General features: G+C 45.7%; 1 protein-coding gene across 6 annotated transcripts in view; it reads right to left on the bottom strand.

The window, feature by feature from the left end:
* The window catches only part of PCM1 (pericentriolar material 1), a 67,177-nt gene extending 51,484 nt beyond the window's left edge, over positions 1-15,693 (bottom strand). For 4 of the 6 annotated variants that reach the window (XM_072122457.1, XM_072122477.1, XM_072122485.1 and 1 more), the window contains exons 1-2: positions 15,538-15,693; positions 1,583-1,710 (exon numbers count right to left, since the gene is read on the bottom strand). In XM_072122457.1, the coding sequence (XP_071978558.1) occupies positions 1,583-1,678 (96 nt within the window). In that variant the 5' untranslated portion in view covers positions 1,679-1,710; positions 15,538-15,693. Of the gene's footprint in view, positions 1-1,582; positions 1,711-3,630; positions 3,811-15,537 lie in introns of those variants that run through there. The other 2 variants (XM_072122461.1, XM_072122469.1) reach the window with 2 other exon arrangements.
* Between the last annotated feature and the right edge of the window lie 3,087 nt (positions 15,694-18,780).

Below are 18,780 nucleotides of genomic sequence, written 5' to 3'. Positions count from 1 at the left end.
GTACCTGGAGATTCCCAGGCTAATTAACATCATATTAATAACTCTATATTGCCGTCATCATGGAGTATAGAGTTATAAGAAGAAGGCCTGAGGTAGTCCATTGCTGAATAGTAAGATCTTCTATTTAGCACATGATCAATGTAAGACAATAGTCAGGTAAGTGGTATTGTGGATCTCTGCTTTAATATGCGAGACAACAGATTAGTGGGTATGCTCCCATCTCTCCATTGTTCCAGTGCAGGTAGACCTACGTGGGGAGCTCTGCGTCATTCACTCGCTGGCCTCAATATCATCTTGACACAAAGAAAATGCTTATTCTGTTATTATGATATTGGTTTTGCTTAAATTATTATTGGCATAATAATAATAATGAAGTAATTTATGGCTTCCCATTGCATTGTATATTTAATGGTGTCTGCACAGACTTGTTCCTCCCTGTTTAGGCACTATTCCATGGAAACAAAGGAAAAGGCTTCCGACAATATCCATTCATTACCTGCAAACACCAACTTCCGCACAGCAGTACTTTTACTTGTCTCTAACTCCTTAGCTGCTACCATGAAATATTTTCAATAATGCTAACACACATTTCTGTATATATACCCTACTAAAGTTTATACCAACTTTTTCAGATCTTTCTGCCATTTGGTAATCCATGAGAGTTTATGTACAGGGGGTGGTGACAAAGCATGGATGTTTCTTTAAGCCTCTTCAGTTTACTTCCAGTAGTTATGCCTCATCACATACCTTTCTAAATCACTAATGCCCCATGAAACCTCCAATACTGATGTATTGCAGGGTATTAGCTGTGATAGCCTATGAACATCCATAGTCTAACACAGCACCTTTAAGATGACGTCATAGACTCCATCTTACAGGCACTACCTACAGGCAGTCCTGGGGCCCAGAACGGACCTCAGGGCTGCCATAGGAGACCATGGGGCAAAGACCTCCAGAAGGCAGCTTAAATGCCGCGGTCGTGTTAAACACCCACAATCGGAGACCACTCTGACCGCTGTTAGTTACAGCTGGTATCCCAATGCCAGCTCAGCTCAGATCTTGCGCTGGGCCGCTATCAGCTCAGTGTTCGATATATCGGAGGCAGAGCGCTAAAGGGTTAAAGGGGTTTTCTCACCAAACAATTTAGGCCCTATTTACAGGACAGGGCATAACTGGCTGATCGGGAGTCTCTCCCCTCGTCGCTCCCAGAGATGAATGAAACTACATTAAAAAAAAATAAATTCAGATCTCTCCACACTTCACATAAGTGTGACAGACAAAATCAGCCACTTAAAGCTTTGAGAAGCAATGGTGACTGCTTCAACCTTTCAAGAAAAAAATTTTCTAAAACTTGTACACCCCTCCAAACACTTATGCCTCCTCACATACCCTCCGAAGATTCTTGCGTGCAGATATAGTGATATATACGATGCACGGAACCCCTTCTTCACCGCAAAGAAGATTTGGTGCTGCTGTTCTGCACAGAAGCTTCATATATCCCCTTATATTTGTACATGAAACAGGAGACTATATGGTCCAACCACGGCAGAGTGAATGGGACCCTAAATAAATGTGAAGTTACCATATTGTTCAGTCTATCCTCCAGTGATTCATGACTCCAGTTGGGTAGATCCTGATCAGTTATGGACTCTTCAGGTGGACCTCCTCCTGTAGCCATATTCTTAAGTGCTCAGAAGATGATATACAAACCTGCATTAAAAGAAACAACAAGAGAGATTGTAAAGAAAATAAACATAAAGCGAACTGTATCCGGCCGCACCCTAGTAACACCCTCTGCGCCATCAAGAGAAAACATTCTCCCTGCACCTTTCGGAGAGTAAATATAAACATTAGAGGGATGAATGGTAAATTACACCACACCACTACAGGCACTGTACTTGTACACATTCTAGAACACTAAAAGAAAAATATTTTTAATAGAAAACATTAATAAGATTAGCGACTATTGGATGAAAGTTTTCAACATGGCTAAAACCTATCCTGACAAATAGGGCCCGTCAGGGTTTAGCGTCCCAAACCCCGAAAGGTCCACTTTAATTGTCATTGGTTATTAAAGCCTGGTATTGGTACAATACCGCACATGTATATTAGTGATTGTCGCAGCCAGAAAAGTGAAGAAGAAATAAGAAGTTATGGGCACGGCCTGCCGGTCCCATCTTACCTTTCATTACTTTAAACCCCCCAGGGAGATAAGCGGCTCTGGAGAAGCACTGTACACTACAACCACTACTCTCCTTTTCACCATTCAAAGGAAATTTACCATCAAAATCCATCATGATACACCAGGGGCACTTACTCATAGACCCAGGCACCGTGACTGTGGTAATCATCTTATATTTCTTATCCATGGCCTCCCAGTCTCTCTGAGCAGCAGATTCTCAGACTATTAGACCCTCCCCTTTCCCCTGCTGTAATCTCACACATTTGGAGAGGGGAGTGCTCATGCACGGTGTAACAGTGCATGAGGCTCATTAGAATAATTTTGAAAGTTGATTTTAGGAGGAATAAGGTTATGGATAACAAATACAAGATTTTCCACAGTGGCAGATTTCCTTTAAATCAGTGTTTCTATGGCAAGTACAAGCATCCCATCTAAATTATTGAAGAATATCGTATGAGTGATCAGATCATCTAGGCTCAAACCCCCTTAGTGGCAAAATAATATATATATCAAACATATTAGGTATCTGCTCTCCTAAAAATATAAAAACAACTCTCCCTAAGCCCACCAAGACCTAACTGTATACAACATCCACCTACCATTAACTTACAGTTAACTTATTAGGGGCCATGGTCAAACACGTGGCACCTAAACAGCGACAGTGCAGTGCATAGGTGGCACTATACTGGCGAACGCTGAGGCCGGTCATTCAGCTGCAACTATTACAGTCTGCTGGAGGCAAACTCTAAAACATGAGCAGTATATTCACAATATACACCCCTTACGCTCAGACACATAGGTAAAATAAACAAATTAAGCCATAGAAATGTTCTATATTACTGCGTCCCAAACTGACACCTTAGGCTAATTTCACACTGCCAAATAGTAGCACCTGCCCCCTCTATAGCAAGTGTGCACCGTAACACCATATAGCCGTCTATGGGGACATATCCCTACGGCTGGATATACATCCCACTACGGCTGTGTGAGAATGTAGCCTTAGTGTGAAAAAGTTGTGGGTGTCATAAATATTTTTTCTGTAGCACCATTTTTTTTTTTTTTTTACTTTTGACCTAACAAATCTGTATAGATCGGATATCACCATGATTGTACTGACCCAAAGAATAGATGGGAGGTGTCACCTGTACCCCACAATGACAGCCGTACATACACAGTTGCGCCATTTTCTTATGTCCATTCCCCCAGATGTGTAATTTCCTATTGCCAGTGTCACATCATTGTGAGGTAACCTGTGCAGAAACTTTCCTCCAAGTCCGTCCATTACAGACACATAGGAGCCCATTACATTGCAGGATCTTCCCAGTGTTTACAGTCTCCACAGCAACACCTGCAGCTGATGGTGAGAGCCGAGCACAGCGCCGAGCACAGCGCCGCCATCTGCCCCGCAGCAGCCCGGAGCCCCAGGACACCTCATACACGACACTCACCCACCTAGCGGACAGCCGCCGCCGCCGCTCCACTCCGCCGCTGTGCAGGAATGCTCCGGGATGTGGGCGGTACCGCAGACACAGGAGCGCACACCCCGCGCCGTACACACAGGGGCCGCGCTATCTCACAAAGCCCGCCTCACAGTGGCGGCAAAAGTGAGCGCGCAGCTGTGTACACACCGTGCGGATAGCAACTGACGCACGAGCCATGGCGACCTATCACACGCCTGTCTCCGGCCTCTGACACAACTGTTACTGGCTGCACACACACACACATGTACACACTGCTCCCCCGCTGTAATAACCGCACTGCCCCGCTCACCTATACACATCCTACAAGGCAGCAGTACCCTGCACTAACGCACACTAACGGCTTAGTCACACCACAACTAACACATGCGCCACTTTTATACGGATTGGAAAAACACAACTACTGAACGGAGCAGTTGGAAAGGGATTGAAATTAACAAACTCAGATTTTTTTTTTCTTCATTGTGTGTATTGGAATACGTATAATCCCACACACTACAATCCTATGGTACTGTGCCTCAGATGTGCCGCACAAAAAATACCAAAATGTGTTAGGGCGCATTCACGCGATGCGTTGCGATTACACGCTAAGGGCTCATTCACATGGCCGTCTGCAGGAACGTACATGCGGTCGCATATGCGCGCCCACCAGGGCGGGCCTCGGCCCAGTCGCATCGGCGTTTCTATGGAAACGCCTGCGATCGGGAACGAGCCGCCGGTGTTTTGCGTTAATTTAACGCGAAACACCGGCGGCTCGTTCCCGATCGCAGGCGTTTCCATAGCACCGGTGGGTGCGGAAGACAGTGGAATGCGTCAAAAACGCAACTTCCAAACATTACCTCAGCCCTTGTTAGTTTTTGCTCCCCTCATGCCAAAGCCATAACCATTTTATTTCGTCATCGTCATTTTTAGCATCGCCATTTATTATTCCATGCCGTGTACTGGAAAGCTGGAAAAAAAAATTCCAAGTGCAGTGAAATTGACAAAAAAAACAAAAAAAAAACCCCAAACATTTCCTTGTGGCCTGTGCTTTCACCACTTTCATTCTGTCCAAATTTCATCCAAATGACACATCCCATTTATTCTTTAGGTGGATAAGATAACAGGGATACAGAATTTATATATGTTTTATTATGTTTTGGTAGATTGAAAAAAAAAAAAATGGTAATCTTTTGTTAAAAAACATTTTGCCAATTATTATTTATTGGCAGCTAATTTTTGGCGATATGGGGAGGACTTGTAACGCTCTATCAGCAGGCATTGTTAGTCAGGGGGGTAACATTTTGACGACAGGTCTTCTTTAAACTTAGAGGGTGTGTTCACACAGTGAACAAATTTGTTACCACAATGTTAACCAAATGCATGTGTTGACACATTGTTTACATACATGTTAACATTGTGTTTGCAATTTGCAATGCAAATGTTAACAGTAATGTACTAAGTCAAATCACCTCAAATCAACGCAATGAAAACTCAACCAAAGCACAACATGTGAATGCGCCCTCACAGTTTAAAAGTTTTTACTATGATTACTTTAACCCCTTAACGCTCTGCGCCGTAGCTCTACGGCGCAGAAGTATAAGGGATGTATGAAGAGGGCTCATGGGCTGAGTCCTCTTCATACAAAGGTGGGGGTTTTTGCATTTTGCAGAAAACCCCCACCGCTAATAACCGCGGTCTGGGCTTGCGCCGATCGCAGCTATTAACCATGTGATTGCCGCCGGGAAAGTCGCCGGCGGCGTTTAAAAAACGGCGGCGCGCGGACGCCGCCATCTTTAATGCGATCGCCGCGCCCCCGAACGTCATTGGGGGGGCGGCGATCGGTTGCCATGGTAGCCTCGGGTCTTCTTTTGACACGAGGCTACATGGCTTCTGCAGATTCGTTACAATGAGCCAGTGGCTCATTGTAATGAATGTGCTGCAAAAATGCCATATATTGCAATACAGAAGTATTGCAGTATATTGTAGGAGCGATCTGACCATCTAGGGTTAATGTACCCTAGATGGTCTAAAAAATAGTGAAAAAAAAAGAAAAAAAAAAAGTTTAAAAAATAAAAAAAATTAATAAAATATTAAAAATTCAAATCACCCCCCTTTCCCTAGAACGGATATAAAACATAATAAACAGTAAAAATCACAAACATATTAGTTATCGCCGCGTTCCCAAAACGCCCGATCAAAATATAAAAACGGTTACAGGCGGCGGTGACCTTCGAGGCAGGAAATGGCGCCCAAATGTCTGAAATGCGACTTTTACACCTTTTTACATAACATAAAAAATTAAATAAAAAATGATCAAAATGTCGCACAGACCTCAAAATGTTAGCAATGAAAACGTCGCCTCATTTCGCAAAAAATGACACCTCACACATCTCTGTGCGCCAAAGTATGAAAAAGTTATTAGCGTCAGAAGATGGCAAAAAATGTTTTTCTTTTTTGTGCACATTCGTTTAATTTTTGAAAATGTATTAAAACACAATAAAACCTATATAAATTTGGTATCACCGCGATCGCACCGAACCAAAGAATAAAGTAGGCATGTTATTTGGAGCGAAGAGTGAAAGTCGTAAAAACTGAGCCCACAAGAACGTGACGCACGTGCGTTTTTTTTTTTCAATTTTTCCACATTTGGAATTTTTTTTCAGCTTCGCAGTACACAGCATGTTAAAATAAATAACATTACGGAAAAGTAAAATTTGTTACGCACAAAATAAGCCCTCACACAGTTCTGTACACGTAAAAATGAAAAAGTTATGGATTTTTAAAGTTGGAGAGCGAGAAATGAGCCAAAAAACCCTGCGTCCTTAAGGGGTTAACCGTGGGGGGTCTGATCACTCATAGAATAGTGTCATTTTTCTGCTGATCTGCCATCGGCAGGCTATTAGAGATCAGTATCCATGACAGGTCTGTAAGAAGAATGTAGGCTGTCCTGGAAAATGATCCGCAACCTTACAATTGCCGATGACGACATGGGGGCCACCGATCAAACATCCAAGATGGCGCCTCCCACCGACAACACTACCGTGGCAAGGGTTAACTACCGTGATTGGCCACAGCACCTCCGGCAGCAGTAAGAGGCAGGTGTCAGCAGTGTATAGAGAGAGCTCAGCCCTCCATACAACCCACAACATTATAGTATAGTTGTGTGGTGCGTGAAGGGGTTAATGGTGCTCTCTAAATAAATAACAATACAGGCGGTCCCAAACTTACAGACGACACCTAGTTACAAACAGCTCTCTGAATGTTGGCAATTTACTGTACTAGAGCCCCAGGCTACAATGATCAGCTGTAACAGTTATCAAAAGTTTCTGCAATGCAGATTTATTATTAATCCCGGTTCTTATAACAACACAACATTTTTAAAATCCAATTGTCACAGAGACCAAAAAAATTTTGACTGAGGTTACAATAATAAACTACACAACCGAAAAAAACTAGCCCCTCTCTGAAATACAAGTGAAAAGCTCTCAAATAATAACGCCTCAGATAACCAACCAAAGAAGAAGAGGGCTGCAAAGACATCAATAAAATCTCATAATATGCTTTATTATAATGTCAATATACACACTTAAATATGATATACCATATACTGGGAGGAAAACAAGGGGAAACACAAGTGGCCCCTGGTGGAAAAATGGGGCAACCATGGAGTACATAAGCCGCCCTCAGAAAAGCCCAACAAGCAGACAATATTTCATATCGTACAGTCAAATATTCTAATCAATACATAGAATAATAATAATAATAAATGAATGATGCAAACAGGGGTGAAAATCCTACTATTCGATGTGTATGGGTGATGCCACACACGAACCCATTTTTGGTCCGTTTTTAAGTAGTCCGTTAAAAAACGCATGCGTTTTTTACAGGTTTTACCAATTATCTTGATTGAAAATGGTCATAAACTGATGCGATTTTTAACGGACTGCTTAAAAATGGACCAAAAATGGGTTCAAAACGCCATGTGTGGCATCACCCTATGGAGTGAAGACCGGAGGTACCTTCTGGCTTCAGCAATTCCACATAAATCCTTCACACTCACCGAAAGCATTATGACTAGTCAATGGTCAGACCTGGGGAGGCCATTGTAAGCTACAATTATAAACTATACAGTTCCGACTTAACTTAATAACAAACTCACAGAACCGATCTTGTACTTAACCCGGGGACTGCGTGTAGTAATAAATATCCTGCAGAGCATTTCTGCAGATAATACACAATTACAATTCCCGGTACAAGAGCGTAGGATTTGTCTGTGCGCTACTTGTTGATTTAGCATCTAGCACCCGTCCCCATGCATCTCAATGGGCTCATGCACAAACTCCATGAGTGAACGGACTGCCCAAGACGCACATTTTGGAGCAGGTCTTGTGGCTAATAATAATAATAATAATAATAATAAATAATAATTCTTCATTTATATAGGGCACACAGATTACGCAGCGCTGCACAAGCATGTCAAATTGGTCCCTGTCCCCAAGGGGCTCACAATCTAAACAACCTAACAGCATGTTTTGAAGTGTGGGAGGAAACCGGAGTACCCGGAGGAAACCCACGCAAACACGGAGAGAACATACAAACTCTTTGCAGATGTTGACCTGGGTGGGATTCGAACCCAGGACCCTAGTGCTGCAAGGCAGAAGTGCTACTCACTCAGCCACCGTGCCACCCTTTCTTTTCTACAACCCGATAATGCACGTAAATAAGATCCTCAGTTTTAGTTTACGACATGCTCTCCTAAAACGCAACAGAAAGCTGTAATGCAGGTGTGAACGGAGCCTAGTTTTTTGCAAAGGCCAAAATTTGTTCAGTAAAAAAAAAAAAAAAATATGGGGGGGATCGTAAGAACTGACAGTTCTTATGTGCATGTCTCTGCCCTAGAAAGCTGCATGTTATAATTGTGCCAAAAACTGACTATTTAGGTGCAAAAACATGCACATCAGACCTGCCAGAGTTCCCCCTCCCTGAGCGGATTTATCCCGCAGAAAGTGCAGCAACTGCAGGAGGCCAAAACCCTGTCCAGCAGCACCCAAAGGCTGCACAATTTGGTAGGCAAAACTGAGCAATACTTCAGTAAATCAAAAATTGCGTGTGACCTCTACACAGACCACAGTGGTATAAGGCCAACCACAAAAGAACATGTGCAGCTGGTGGAAACATACCCATATGTTGGTCCAATCCCACATATGATGCAAGGACTCCCTGTCAGCCAGACTACTGTTACACTGTATTCTGCTTCCTCAGCACTGAGAATACAAGAGGAGGGGCTCACTGCACAAGTGCTGAGGAAGCAGGGGAGGGCGAGTCAATGTAACAACCTGTAGAGCCAAATCACAGAGGGGCTAGTGTAACCCTTCACTGACTTTAGAAGGAAGAAGGTCACGGTAACAAATATAAGAACCACAGTCACTGTGCCTGGATCTATGAGTAAGTTCCTCTGGTTTCCCATGATGGATCTTAATGGTAGATTTCTTTTAAAAGATATCCATCACCAGATCAGGGATTGTAAACCAAAAACACTGACATACTGGTGTGCGCCTCCTCTGGCAGCAACTGCTTTACTTTTAGCTTCTTATACCTTGGTTTTTGCATTTAAATTATGCAAATGAAGCCCAAGGGGTTCCAGGCTCCATAGGAGTTTATGGAGCCTTGAGCTCATTTGCATAACTTTTAAAGCTCCTTTTCTTAAAAAAACACAAGGGCATAAGAAGCTAAAAGAAGAGCAGTTCCTGCCAGAGGGGGTACATGCTAGTATGTCAATTTGCTTGGTTTACAATCCCTGATCTGGCGATAGATGTCCTTTAACCCCTTCCCGCCGCGGCCCTTTTTCGATTTTGCGTTTTCATTTTTCACTCCCCACATTCAAAAATCTGTAACTTTTTTATTTTTCCATGTACAGAGCTGTGTGATGGCTTATTTTCTGCGTAACAAATTACACTTCAAAATGGTGGTATTTAATATTTCATGCCATGTACCGGGAAAAAAAATTCCAAATGCAGTGAAATTGGTAAAAAAACGCATTTGTGACGTTTTCTTGTGGGCTTGGATTTTACGGATTTCACTGTGCACCCCAAATGACATGTCTACTTTATTCTTTGGGTCGGTACGATTACGGGGATACCAAATTTGTATAGGTTTTATAATGTTTTCATACATTTAAAAAAATTAAAACCTCCTGTACAAAATTTTTTTGGGGAATTTTGCCGTCTTCTGGGGCTAATAACTTTTTCATACTTTGGTGTATGGAGCGGTGGGTGCTGTCGTTTTTTGCGGATTTTGATGACGTTTACAATGTTATCATTTTTAGGACTGTACGACCTTTTGATCACTTTTTATAGAATTTAAAAAAAAAATTTTAAATGGCAAAAAAGGGCCATTTTCGACTTTGGGCGCGATTTTCCGTTACGGGGTTAAACGCAGTGAAAAACCATTATCATATTTTGATAGATCGGGCATTTTCGGACGCGGCAATACCTAATGTGTTTATGATTTTTACTGTTTATTTATATTTATATCAATTCTAGGGAAAGGGGGGTGATTAGAAATTTTAGGTTTTTTTATTATAATTTTTTTAATTTAACTTTTTATTTTTATTTTTACTATTTTTCAGACTCCCTAGGGTACTTTAACCCTAGGTTGTCTGATCGATCCTATCATATACTGCCATACTACAGTATGGCAGTATATGGGGATTTTACTACTCATACATTACCATGTGCTGACAGCACATGGTAATGAATGGGTTAACCCGAAGTAGCTTCGGGTCTTCGTGAGACCCGAAGTTACCATGGCGACGGATCGCCGCTCCCCGATGACGTCACGGGGAGCGACGATCCACGTAAAGATGGCGGCGCTTGCGCGCCGCCGTCTTTTTGAAGCCGCCGGCACCTTTGCCGGCGGCGATCAGCGGTAAAACACCCACGATCGGTGCCGGCACCGATCGCGGGTGTTACCGGTAAGCCTTTGCTGCAATATGCAGCAAAGACTTACCGGCTATGGAGAGGGCTCGGCCCGCGAGCCCTCTCCATGTACCGGGACCCCACATCTGACGTACTATTACGTCATATGTCGGTAAGGGGTTAAAAGATCAAGATCAACAATTGTAAGCCAAGCACATTGACATACTAGCGTGTGCCCCCTCTGGCAGGAACTGCTCTTTTAAATTCATATGTCCAAGTTTAAAATCTTTTTTTTTTTTTTTTTTTTTTAAAGGGATGCAAATGAGCCTGAAGGGGATCCAGGCTACATAAGTTTTAATGGAGCCAGGAGCCCCTCAGGCTCATTTGCATAATTGCAAAGCCTTTTATTCTTAAAAACAAGGACATAAGAGGCTTACAGAAAAGTGGATCCTAACATGGGATACAGAGATTATATTTTTGGGCGATGAGCTGATCTATACCACCTTTTGGTCGCTTTTTATAAAAAAAATAAAAAAAAATTAAAAGGGTACAAATGGGCAAAAAAAAGAAAGAAGGAGCAGCGATATCAGAGATTTTGAAGAAGACCTGTCACTAGAATTTTACCACCCTGACTAACAATGCCTGCTGATAAAGGGTTACAAGTCTTCCCCATATCACCGAAAAGTAGCTGTCAGTGTGGCACTGTACTCATGTCTCTCCTGGGCTGCCAATAAACCACGCCCCCTTATTTTGACTGACAGCTCTACCTTACATTCATTTCATGTGAGCAGAGTGACATCACCTCAGGTCCTTTAGCCTCCTCTCATTAGCAAACTGTACCCGTATGCATCTGATCACATGAAATCACAGCAGCCTCCATAGAAGATGGGTAGGAGTAGAAGTCCATGGAGAAACATACATGGTTTACATTTTACAAATGTAAAGGGAGCAAGGCCTTTGATGACATCAGAGATTACCAATAAGGATAACACCTGCAATGTATATACAGAATCCCTATACTGACCAAAATACAGTATACAGGGCCACAATACAATACTAAATTCATCAAATGTCAATAAAAGTCGTTAAATCTTTATTTAAATTTGTACACAATATGGCAACCAACAAAATATTAAAATCATCACATAAAACCCAAAAAGACAGACAAAAAGTGGTGGTGGTCAATTCAACAATCAAGTATTCACCATAATAGGCATATAAGTAAATCTAGGGAGAGATGTATACAAACCAGTACAAACAGTATTTTTTGCCAATCCAGGCGTTCTATACAATAAGTGCCTACCAGAGTGAATTGACTCCCGGACCACCACCACGGACATCACCCTGGTCACATGACATGAACTGCTGAATAGTACGGAGGCACAAGTCATGGGGATGAGTAAATGGGAGGGGCCAGCCAAGAAAGACACACGATAAAATTGATTTATGGGGATGTAAGGGAAAAAAATTTTAGCTAAAAGAAGGGAGTCCGTCAGTAATAGTATTAAAGAAGGTCCCGGCACTCGTCAGCTAAATGCAAACAAATTTTATTGTAAGTTCAACTTACAACATGCTGGGCAGGGTGACAAATCAATGGGAACGCGTTTTCGGCTCCACACGCGAGCCTTTATGGTTGATAAAGGCTCGCGTGTGGAGCCGAAAACGCGTTCCCATTGATTTGTCACCCTGCCCAGCATGTTGTAAGTTGAACTTACAATAAAATTTGTTTGCATTTAGCTGACGAGTGCCGGGACCTTCTTTAATACTTATTCAGGCACTAGCCCTACCCGGAGCACCGTCCCCATACGGAGTGCCGTCCATTTGCTATCTTACTCCGTCAGTAATAGGGCTTTATAGGAACCTGTCACTAGCTGTATCTGTGTAAACCTTAAAGGGAACCTTTCTCCATTACAGTGTCCTCTGTATGGGGTAATTATTTTTATATATCTTTTCTAGAGAAAAGGGGGGGGGCTTTCAGTTTTTATTTAATTTGTTTTAAACTACTTTTTAGGGCCTTAGGATGTCACAGAGACCAGAGTGAGAGGCTTCTGGGTGTCATAGAAATTGTAAAACAATCTGATCAACGGGGTTTGACTGTTTGGACCCCAAACAATCGAAAACACAGTGCTCTGTTCTCTTGTGCCGCTTCATTCAATACCATGGATCCAGCACTCCCATTTACTATGTGTGAGAGTTACCAAGCGCTGTGCTCGGCAACTCTGGATATGATGGCTGCGGTCAATCAATGGTCCCAGGACTTAGTTTAGTGCACTCACATGTTATAGATGTGACACCATCACTACAACAATGTAAACACAGACAGGGCAGCAGTGCTGGAAGAGCAAGTATATTCGCTAGGTCTGTAATTATTCTTTTGTTTGTTTTTTTAAGACATTTTTCTCCTTAGCAAAGTTTTGTTCCATCTTGGACAATCCCTTTAACTATTCAGCAGCCCGGCACCAATGATCTTGGGGTAACCACTGGTTTCTGTTTACATTGCTGGAGCAACTTTTTGGCAGGGGCAATCAGAATGATCTGACCCACAGCCAGACTCCTCATATAAAAGGTACAGCGTCCATCAATAGGACCAATACATTAGGAAGCTCTGGTAGTTACAGGATTCTGTGCCCCAGGATGTAAATCTATTCACACCAGGGTCTGGTGTGGGGTGTGTACTTACTACTCTCCTGCCTCTGCATACAGCACACAATATAGAGAGATACATGCTCTCCTTAGCAGTGCTCAGTGTATACAGCACACAATATACAGAGATACATGCTCTCCTTAGCAGTGCTCAGTGTATACAGTACACAATATACAGGGATACATGCTCTCCTTAGCAGTGCTCAGTGTATACAGCACACAATATACAGAGATACATGCTCTCCCTAGCAGTGCTCAGTGTATACAGCACACAATATAGAGAGATACATGCTCTCCTTAGCAGTGCTCAGTGTATACAGCACACAATATACAGGGATACATGCTCTCCCTAGCAGTGCTCAGTGTATACAGTACACAATATACAGGGATACATGCTCTCCCTAGTAGTGCTCAGTGTATACAGTACACAATATACAGGGATACATGCTCTCCCTAGCAGTGCTCAGTGTATACAGCACACAATATACAGGGATACATGCTCTCCCTAGCAGTGCTCAGTGTATACAGCACACAATATACAGAGATACATGCTCTCCCTAGCAGTGCTCAGTGTATACAGCACACAATATACAGGGATACATGCTCTCCCTAGCAGTGCTCAGTGTATACAGCACACAATATACAGGGATACATGCTCTCCCTAGCAGTGCTCAGTGTATACAGCACACAATATAGAGAGATACATGCTCTCCCTAGCAGTGCTCAGTGTATACAGCACACAATATAGAGAGATACATGCTCTCCCTAGCAGTGCTCAGTGTATACAGCACACAATATAGAGAGATACATGCTCTCCCTAGCAGTGCTCAGTGTATACAGCACACAATATACAGGGATACATGTTCTTCTTAGCAGTGCTCAGTGTATACAGCACACAATATACAGGGATACATGTTCTTCTTAGCAGTGCTCAGTGTATACAGCACACAATATACAGGGATACATGCTCTCCCTAGTAGTGCTCAGTGTATACAGCACACAATATACAGGGATACATGCTCTCCCTAGTAGTGCTCAGTGTATACAGCACACAATATACAGGGATACATGCTCTCCCTAGTAGTGCTCAGTGTATACAGCACACAATATACAGGGATACATGCTCTCCCTAGTAGTGCTCAGTGTATACAGCACACAATATACAGGGATACATGCTCTCCCTAGTAGTGCTCAGTGTATACAGCACACAATATACAGGGATACATGCTCTCCCTAGTAGTGCTCAGTGTATACAGCACACAATATACAGGGATACATGCTCTCCCTAGTAGTGCTCAGTGTATACAGCACACAATATACAGGGATACATGCTCTCCCTAGTAGTGCTCAGTGTATACAGCACACAATATACAGAGATACATGCTCTCCCTAGTAGTGCTCAGTGTATACAGCACACAATATACAGAGATACATGCTCTCCCTAGTAGTGATCAGTGTATACAGCACACAATATACAGAGATACATGCTCTCCTTAGCAGTGCTCAGTGTATACAGCACACAATATACAGAGATACATGCTCTCCCTAGCAGTGCTCAGTGTATACAGTACACAATATACAGGGATACATGCTCTCCCTAGCAGTGCTCAGTGTATACAGCACACAATATACAGGGATACATGCTCTCCCTAGTAGTGCTCAGTGTATACAGCACACAATATACAGAGATACATGCTCTCCCTAGCAGTGCTCAGTGTATACAACACACAATATACAGGGATACATGCTCTCCCTAGCAGTGCTCAGTGTATACAGTACACAATATACAGGGATACATGCTCTCCCTAGCAGTGCTCAGTGTATACAGCACACAATATACAGGGATACATGCTCTCCCTAGTAGTGCTCAGTGTATACAGCACACAATATACAGAGATACATGCTCTCCCTAGCAGTGCTCAGTGTATACAACACACAATATACAGGGATACATGCTCTCCCTAGCAGTGCTCAGTGTATACAGCACACAATATACAGGGTTACATGCTCTCCTTAGCAGTGCTCAGTGTATACAGCACACAATATACAGGGTTACATGCTCTCCCTAGTAGTGATCAGTTTATTGCCTGTGTATATTGATTAATACAAACAACAATAACATTGCAGACTATAGGCACTGCTGTGGATGGTGGCCACACAAGCAGACCATCGTCTCACTCCTGTGGCAAGTGTTAGGTACACGGGCATGCTGGGAGTTGTAGTCCCTCACCCCCGATGGCAGCTTAGTGGCCTCCAGCAGGGTATTACATGTGTCCTCCAGGCCGAGGCCACACAAACATAAGGCAGGCGGCCGCCGGGCTCCGCTCGCACTCACCTAGTGCCGCCTGTGCAGGAGGCTCCCCGCTCCGGCCTCCATCAGTGCAGAGGATGCTATTTCCTAGGAAGCTCCAGGACCTTTCATGACGACACGACCATGTGACCAGACTCCTGAGTGGGAGGAGCAGGATAGTCTGGCGTAGTACAGGGAAGTGTGAGGAGGAGCAGGGAGACTGACACAGGGGAGTGCACAGAGGAGGAGAGAGCAGGGAGTGCAGGTTGTGGGGAGGAGAGGACATGGGGTGCAGGCTGTGAGGAGTAGAGAACATGGGGTGCAGGCTGTGAGGAGGAGAGAACATGGGGCGCAGGATGTGAGGAGGAGAGGACATGGGGCGCAGGCTGTGAGGAGGAGAGAACATGGGGCGCAGGCTGTGAGGAGGAGAGGACATGGGGAGCAGGCTGTGAGGAGGAGAGGACATGGGGAGCAGGCTGTGAGGAGGAGAGGACATGGGGCGCAGGCTGTGAGGAGGAGAGGACATGGGGCGCAGGCTGTGAGGAGGAGAGGACATGGGGCGCAGGCTGTGAGGAGGAGAGAACATGGGGTGCAGGCTGTGAGGAGGAGAGAGCAGGGAGTGCAGGTTGTGGGGAGGAGAGGACATGGGGTGCAGGCTGTGAGGAGGAGAGGACATGGGGGCGCAGGCTGTGAGGAGGAGAGAACATGGGGTGCAGGCTGTGAGGAGGAGAGAGCAGGGAGTGCAGGTTGTGGGGAGGAGAGGACATGGGGTGCAGGCTGTGAGGAGTAGAGAACATGGGGTGCAGGCTGTGAGGAGGAGAGAACATGGGGCGCAGGATGTGAGGAGGGAAGAGCAGGGAGTGCAGGCTGTGAGGAGGAGAGGACATGGGGAGCAGGCTGTGAGGAGGAGAGGACATGGGGCGCAGGCTGTGAGGAGGAGAGGACATGGGGCGCAGGCTGTGAGGAGGAGAGGACATGGGGAGCAGGCTGTGAGGAGGAGAGGACATGGGGGCGCAGGCTGTGAGGAGGAGAGAACATGGGGCGCAGGCTGTGAGGAGGAGAGAACATGGGGCGCAGGCTGTGAGGAGGAGAGAACATGGGGGCGCAGGCTGTGAGGAGGAGAGGACATGGGGCGCAGGCTGTGAGGAGGAGAGGACATGGGGCGCAGGCTGTGAGGAGGAGAGGACATAGGGCGCAGGCTGTGAGGAGGAGAGAACATGGGGGTGCAGGCTGTGAGGAGGAGAGAACATGGGGCGCAGGCTGTGAGGAGGAGAGGACATGGGGCGCAGGCTGTGAGGAGGAGAGGACATGGGGCGCAGGCTGTGAGGAGGAGAGAACATGGGGCGCAGGCTGTGAGGAGGAGAGGACATGGGGCGCAGGCTGTGAGGAGGAGAGGACATGGGGCGCAGGCTGTGAGGAGGAGAGAACATGGGGCGCAGGCTGTGAGGAGGAGAGGACATGGGGCGCAGGCTGTGAGGAGGAGAGGACATGGGGCGCAGGCTGTGAGGAGGAGAGGACATGGGGAGCAGGCTGTGAGGAGGAGAGGACATGGGGGCGCAGGCTGTGAGGAGGAGAGAACATGGGGTGCAGGCTGTGAGGAGGAGAGAGCAGGGAGTGCAGGTTGTGGGCAGGAGAGGACATGGGGTGCAGGCTGTGAGGAGTAGAGAACATGGGGTGCAGGCTGTGAGGAGGAGAGAACATGGGGCGCAGGATGTGAGGAGGGAAGAGCAGGGAGTGCAGGCTGTGAGGAGGAGAGAACATGGGGCGCAGGATGTGAGGAGGGAAGAGCAGGGAGTGCAGGCTGTGAGGAGGAGAGGACATGGGGTGCAGGCTGTGAGGAGGAGAGGACATGGGGAGCAGGCTGTGAGGAGGAGAGGACATGGGGCGCAGGCTGTGAGGAGGAGAGGACATGGGGCGCAGGCTGTGAGGAGGAGAGGACATGGGGAGCAGGCTGTGAGGAGGAGAGGACATGGGGCGCAGGCTGTGAGGAGGAGAGAACATGGGGCGCAGGCTGTGAGGAGGAGAGAACATGGGGCGCAGGCTGTGAGGAGGAGAGAACATGGGGCGCAGGCTGTGAGGAGGAGAGAACATGGGGCGCAGGCTGTGAGGAGGAGAGAACATGGGGCGCAGGCTGTGAGGAGGAGAGGACATGGGGCGCAGGCTGTGAGGAGGAGAGAACATGGGGCGCAGGCTGTGAGGAGGAGAGAACATGGGGCGCAGGCTGTGAGGAGGAGAGAACATGGGGCGCAGGCTGTGAGGAGGAGAGAACATGGGGCGCAGGCTGTGAGGAGGAGAGAACATGGGGCGCAGGCTGTGAGGAGGAGAGGACATGGGGTGCGGGCTGTGAGGAGGAGAGAACATTGGGTGCGGGCTGTGAGGAGGAGAGAACATGGGGCGCAGGCTGTAAGGAGGAGAGAACATGGGGCGCAGGCTGTGAGGAGGAGAGAACATGGGGTGCAGGCTGTGAGGAGGAGAGGACATGGGGTGCAGGCTGTGAGGAGGAGAGAACATGGGGCGCAGACTGTCTGTCATATTCATTGGTGTCAGCACTTTTATTCTATAGTAACATGCAGTCTAGGAGGAGGGGCTTCTCTTGCAGACAGTCAGGCAGCTCCACCTCCTGCCCGCCATTTGCATCATACGTGCCAGCGCTGCCTCCTAATGTGCTTCCTCGTACATGTGCAGGGCGCCTGTGATCTTGGAGCCGGCACTGTGTGTACTGTTCCAGCTCTAAGAACAGTGGCGTGCTGTGGAGAACTTTTCATTGAATTGTCAACGTAATTTCAGAAATGTATTTAATAAGATGCACATTGTATTCACAATTATAGAAGAATGTTTTGTATTTTGCATTTTAATATGATTTATATTTGTATAAATACAAATAGCGAGAGAAGGGCGTTCCCTGAAACACCGGGTGCATTTAACACCTGGGTGCTTGCTACAAACCTGTCATGAGTGAGAGCACGCTATAGTAGTAGAAACGCGTTGACTGTCTATAGTCATACCTGTCTTATGCCGGTGGATGCCATGGATTGATACTCTAAAGGCGGTTATAATCTGTTGAAGAGTTGGATCTGTGGATTTTATTTCGGTTTGGATACATTGCCATAGCAGCTGGGTGGATACGCAGACTCTAAAATGACGCCAAGGATCTAGGTGAGCTGGAGTAGTGTGTTTAGTTGGAGAACTTTTTGGTCCCTGCAACATCCTTCTGCATGACCGGTTTGGCAGTGGGTCAGTAATGGTGTGGTGTGGCCTTTCTTTGGAGGGTCGCAAAGCCCTCCATGT

The sequence above is a fragment of the Engystomops pustulosus genome, chromosome 1 (genome assembly GCF_040894005.1).
Source record: "Engystomops pustulosus chromosome 1, aEngPut4.maternal, whole genome shotgun sequence".
Classification (NCBI taxonomy): domain Eukaryota; kingdom Metazoa; phylum Chordata; class Amphibia; order Anura; family Leptodactylidae; genus Engystomops; species Engystomops pustulosus.
Note: the sequence above shows the minus strand (reverse complement) of the source record. Positions and strands in the feature narration are given on the sequence as shown.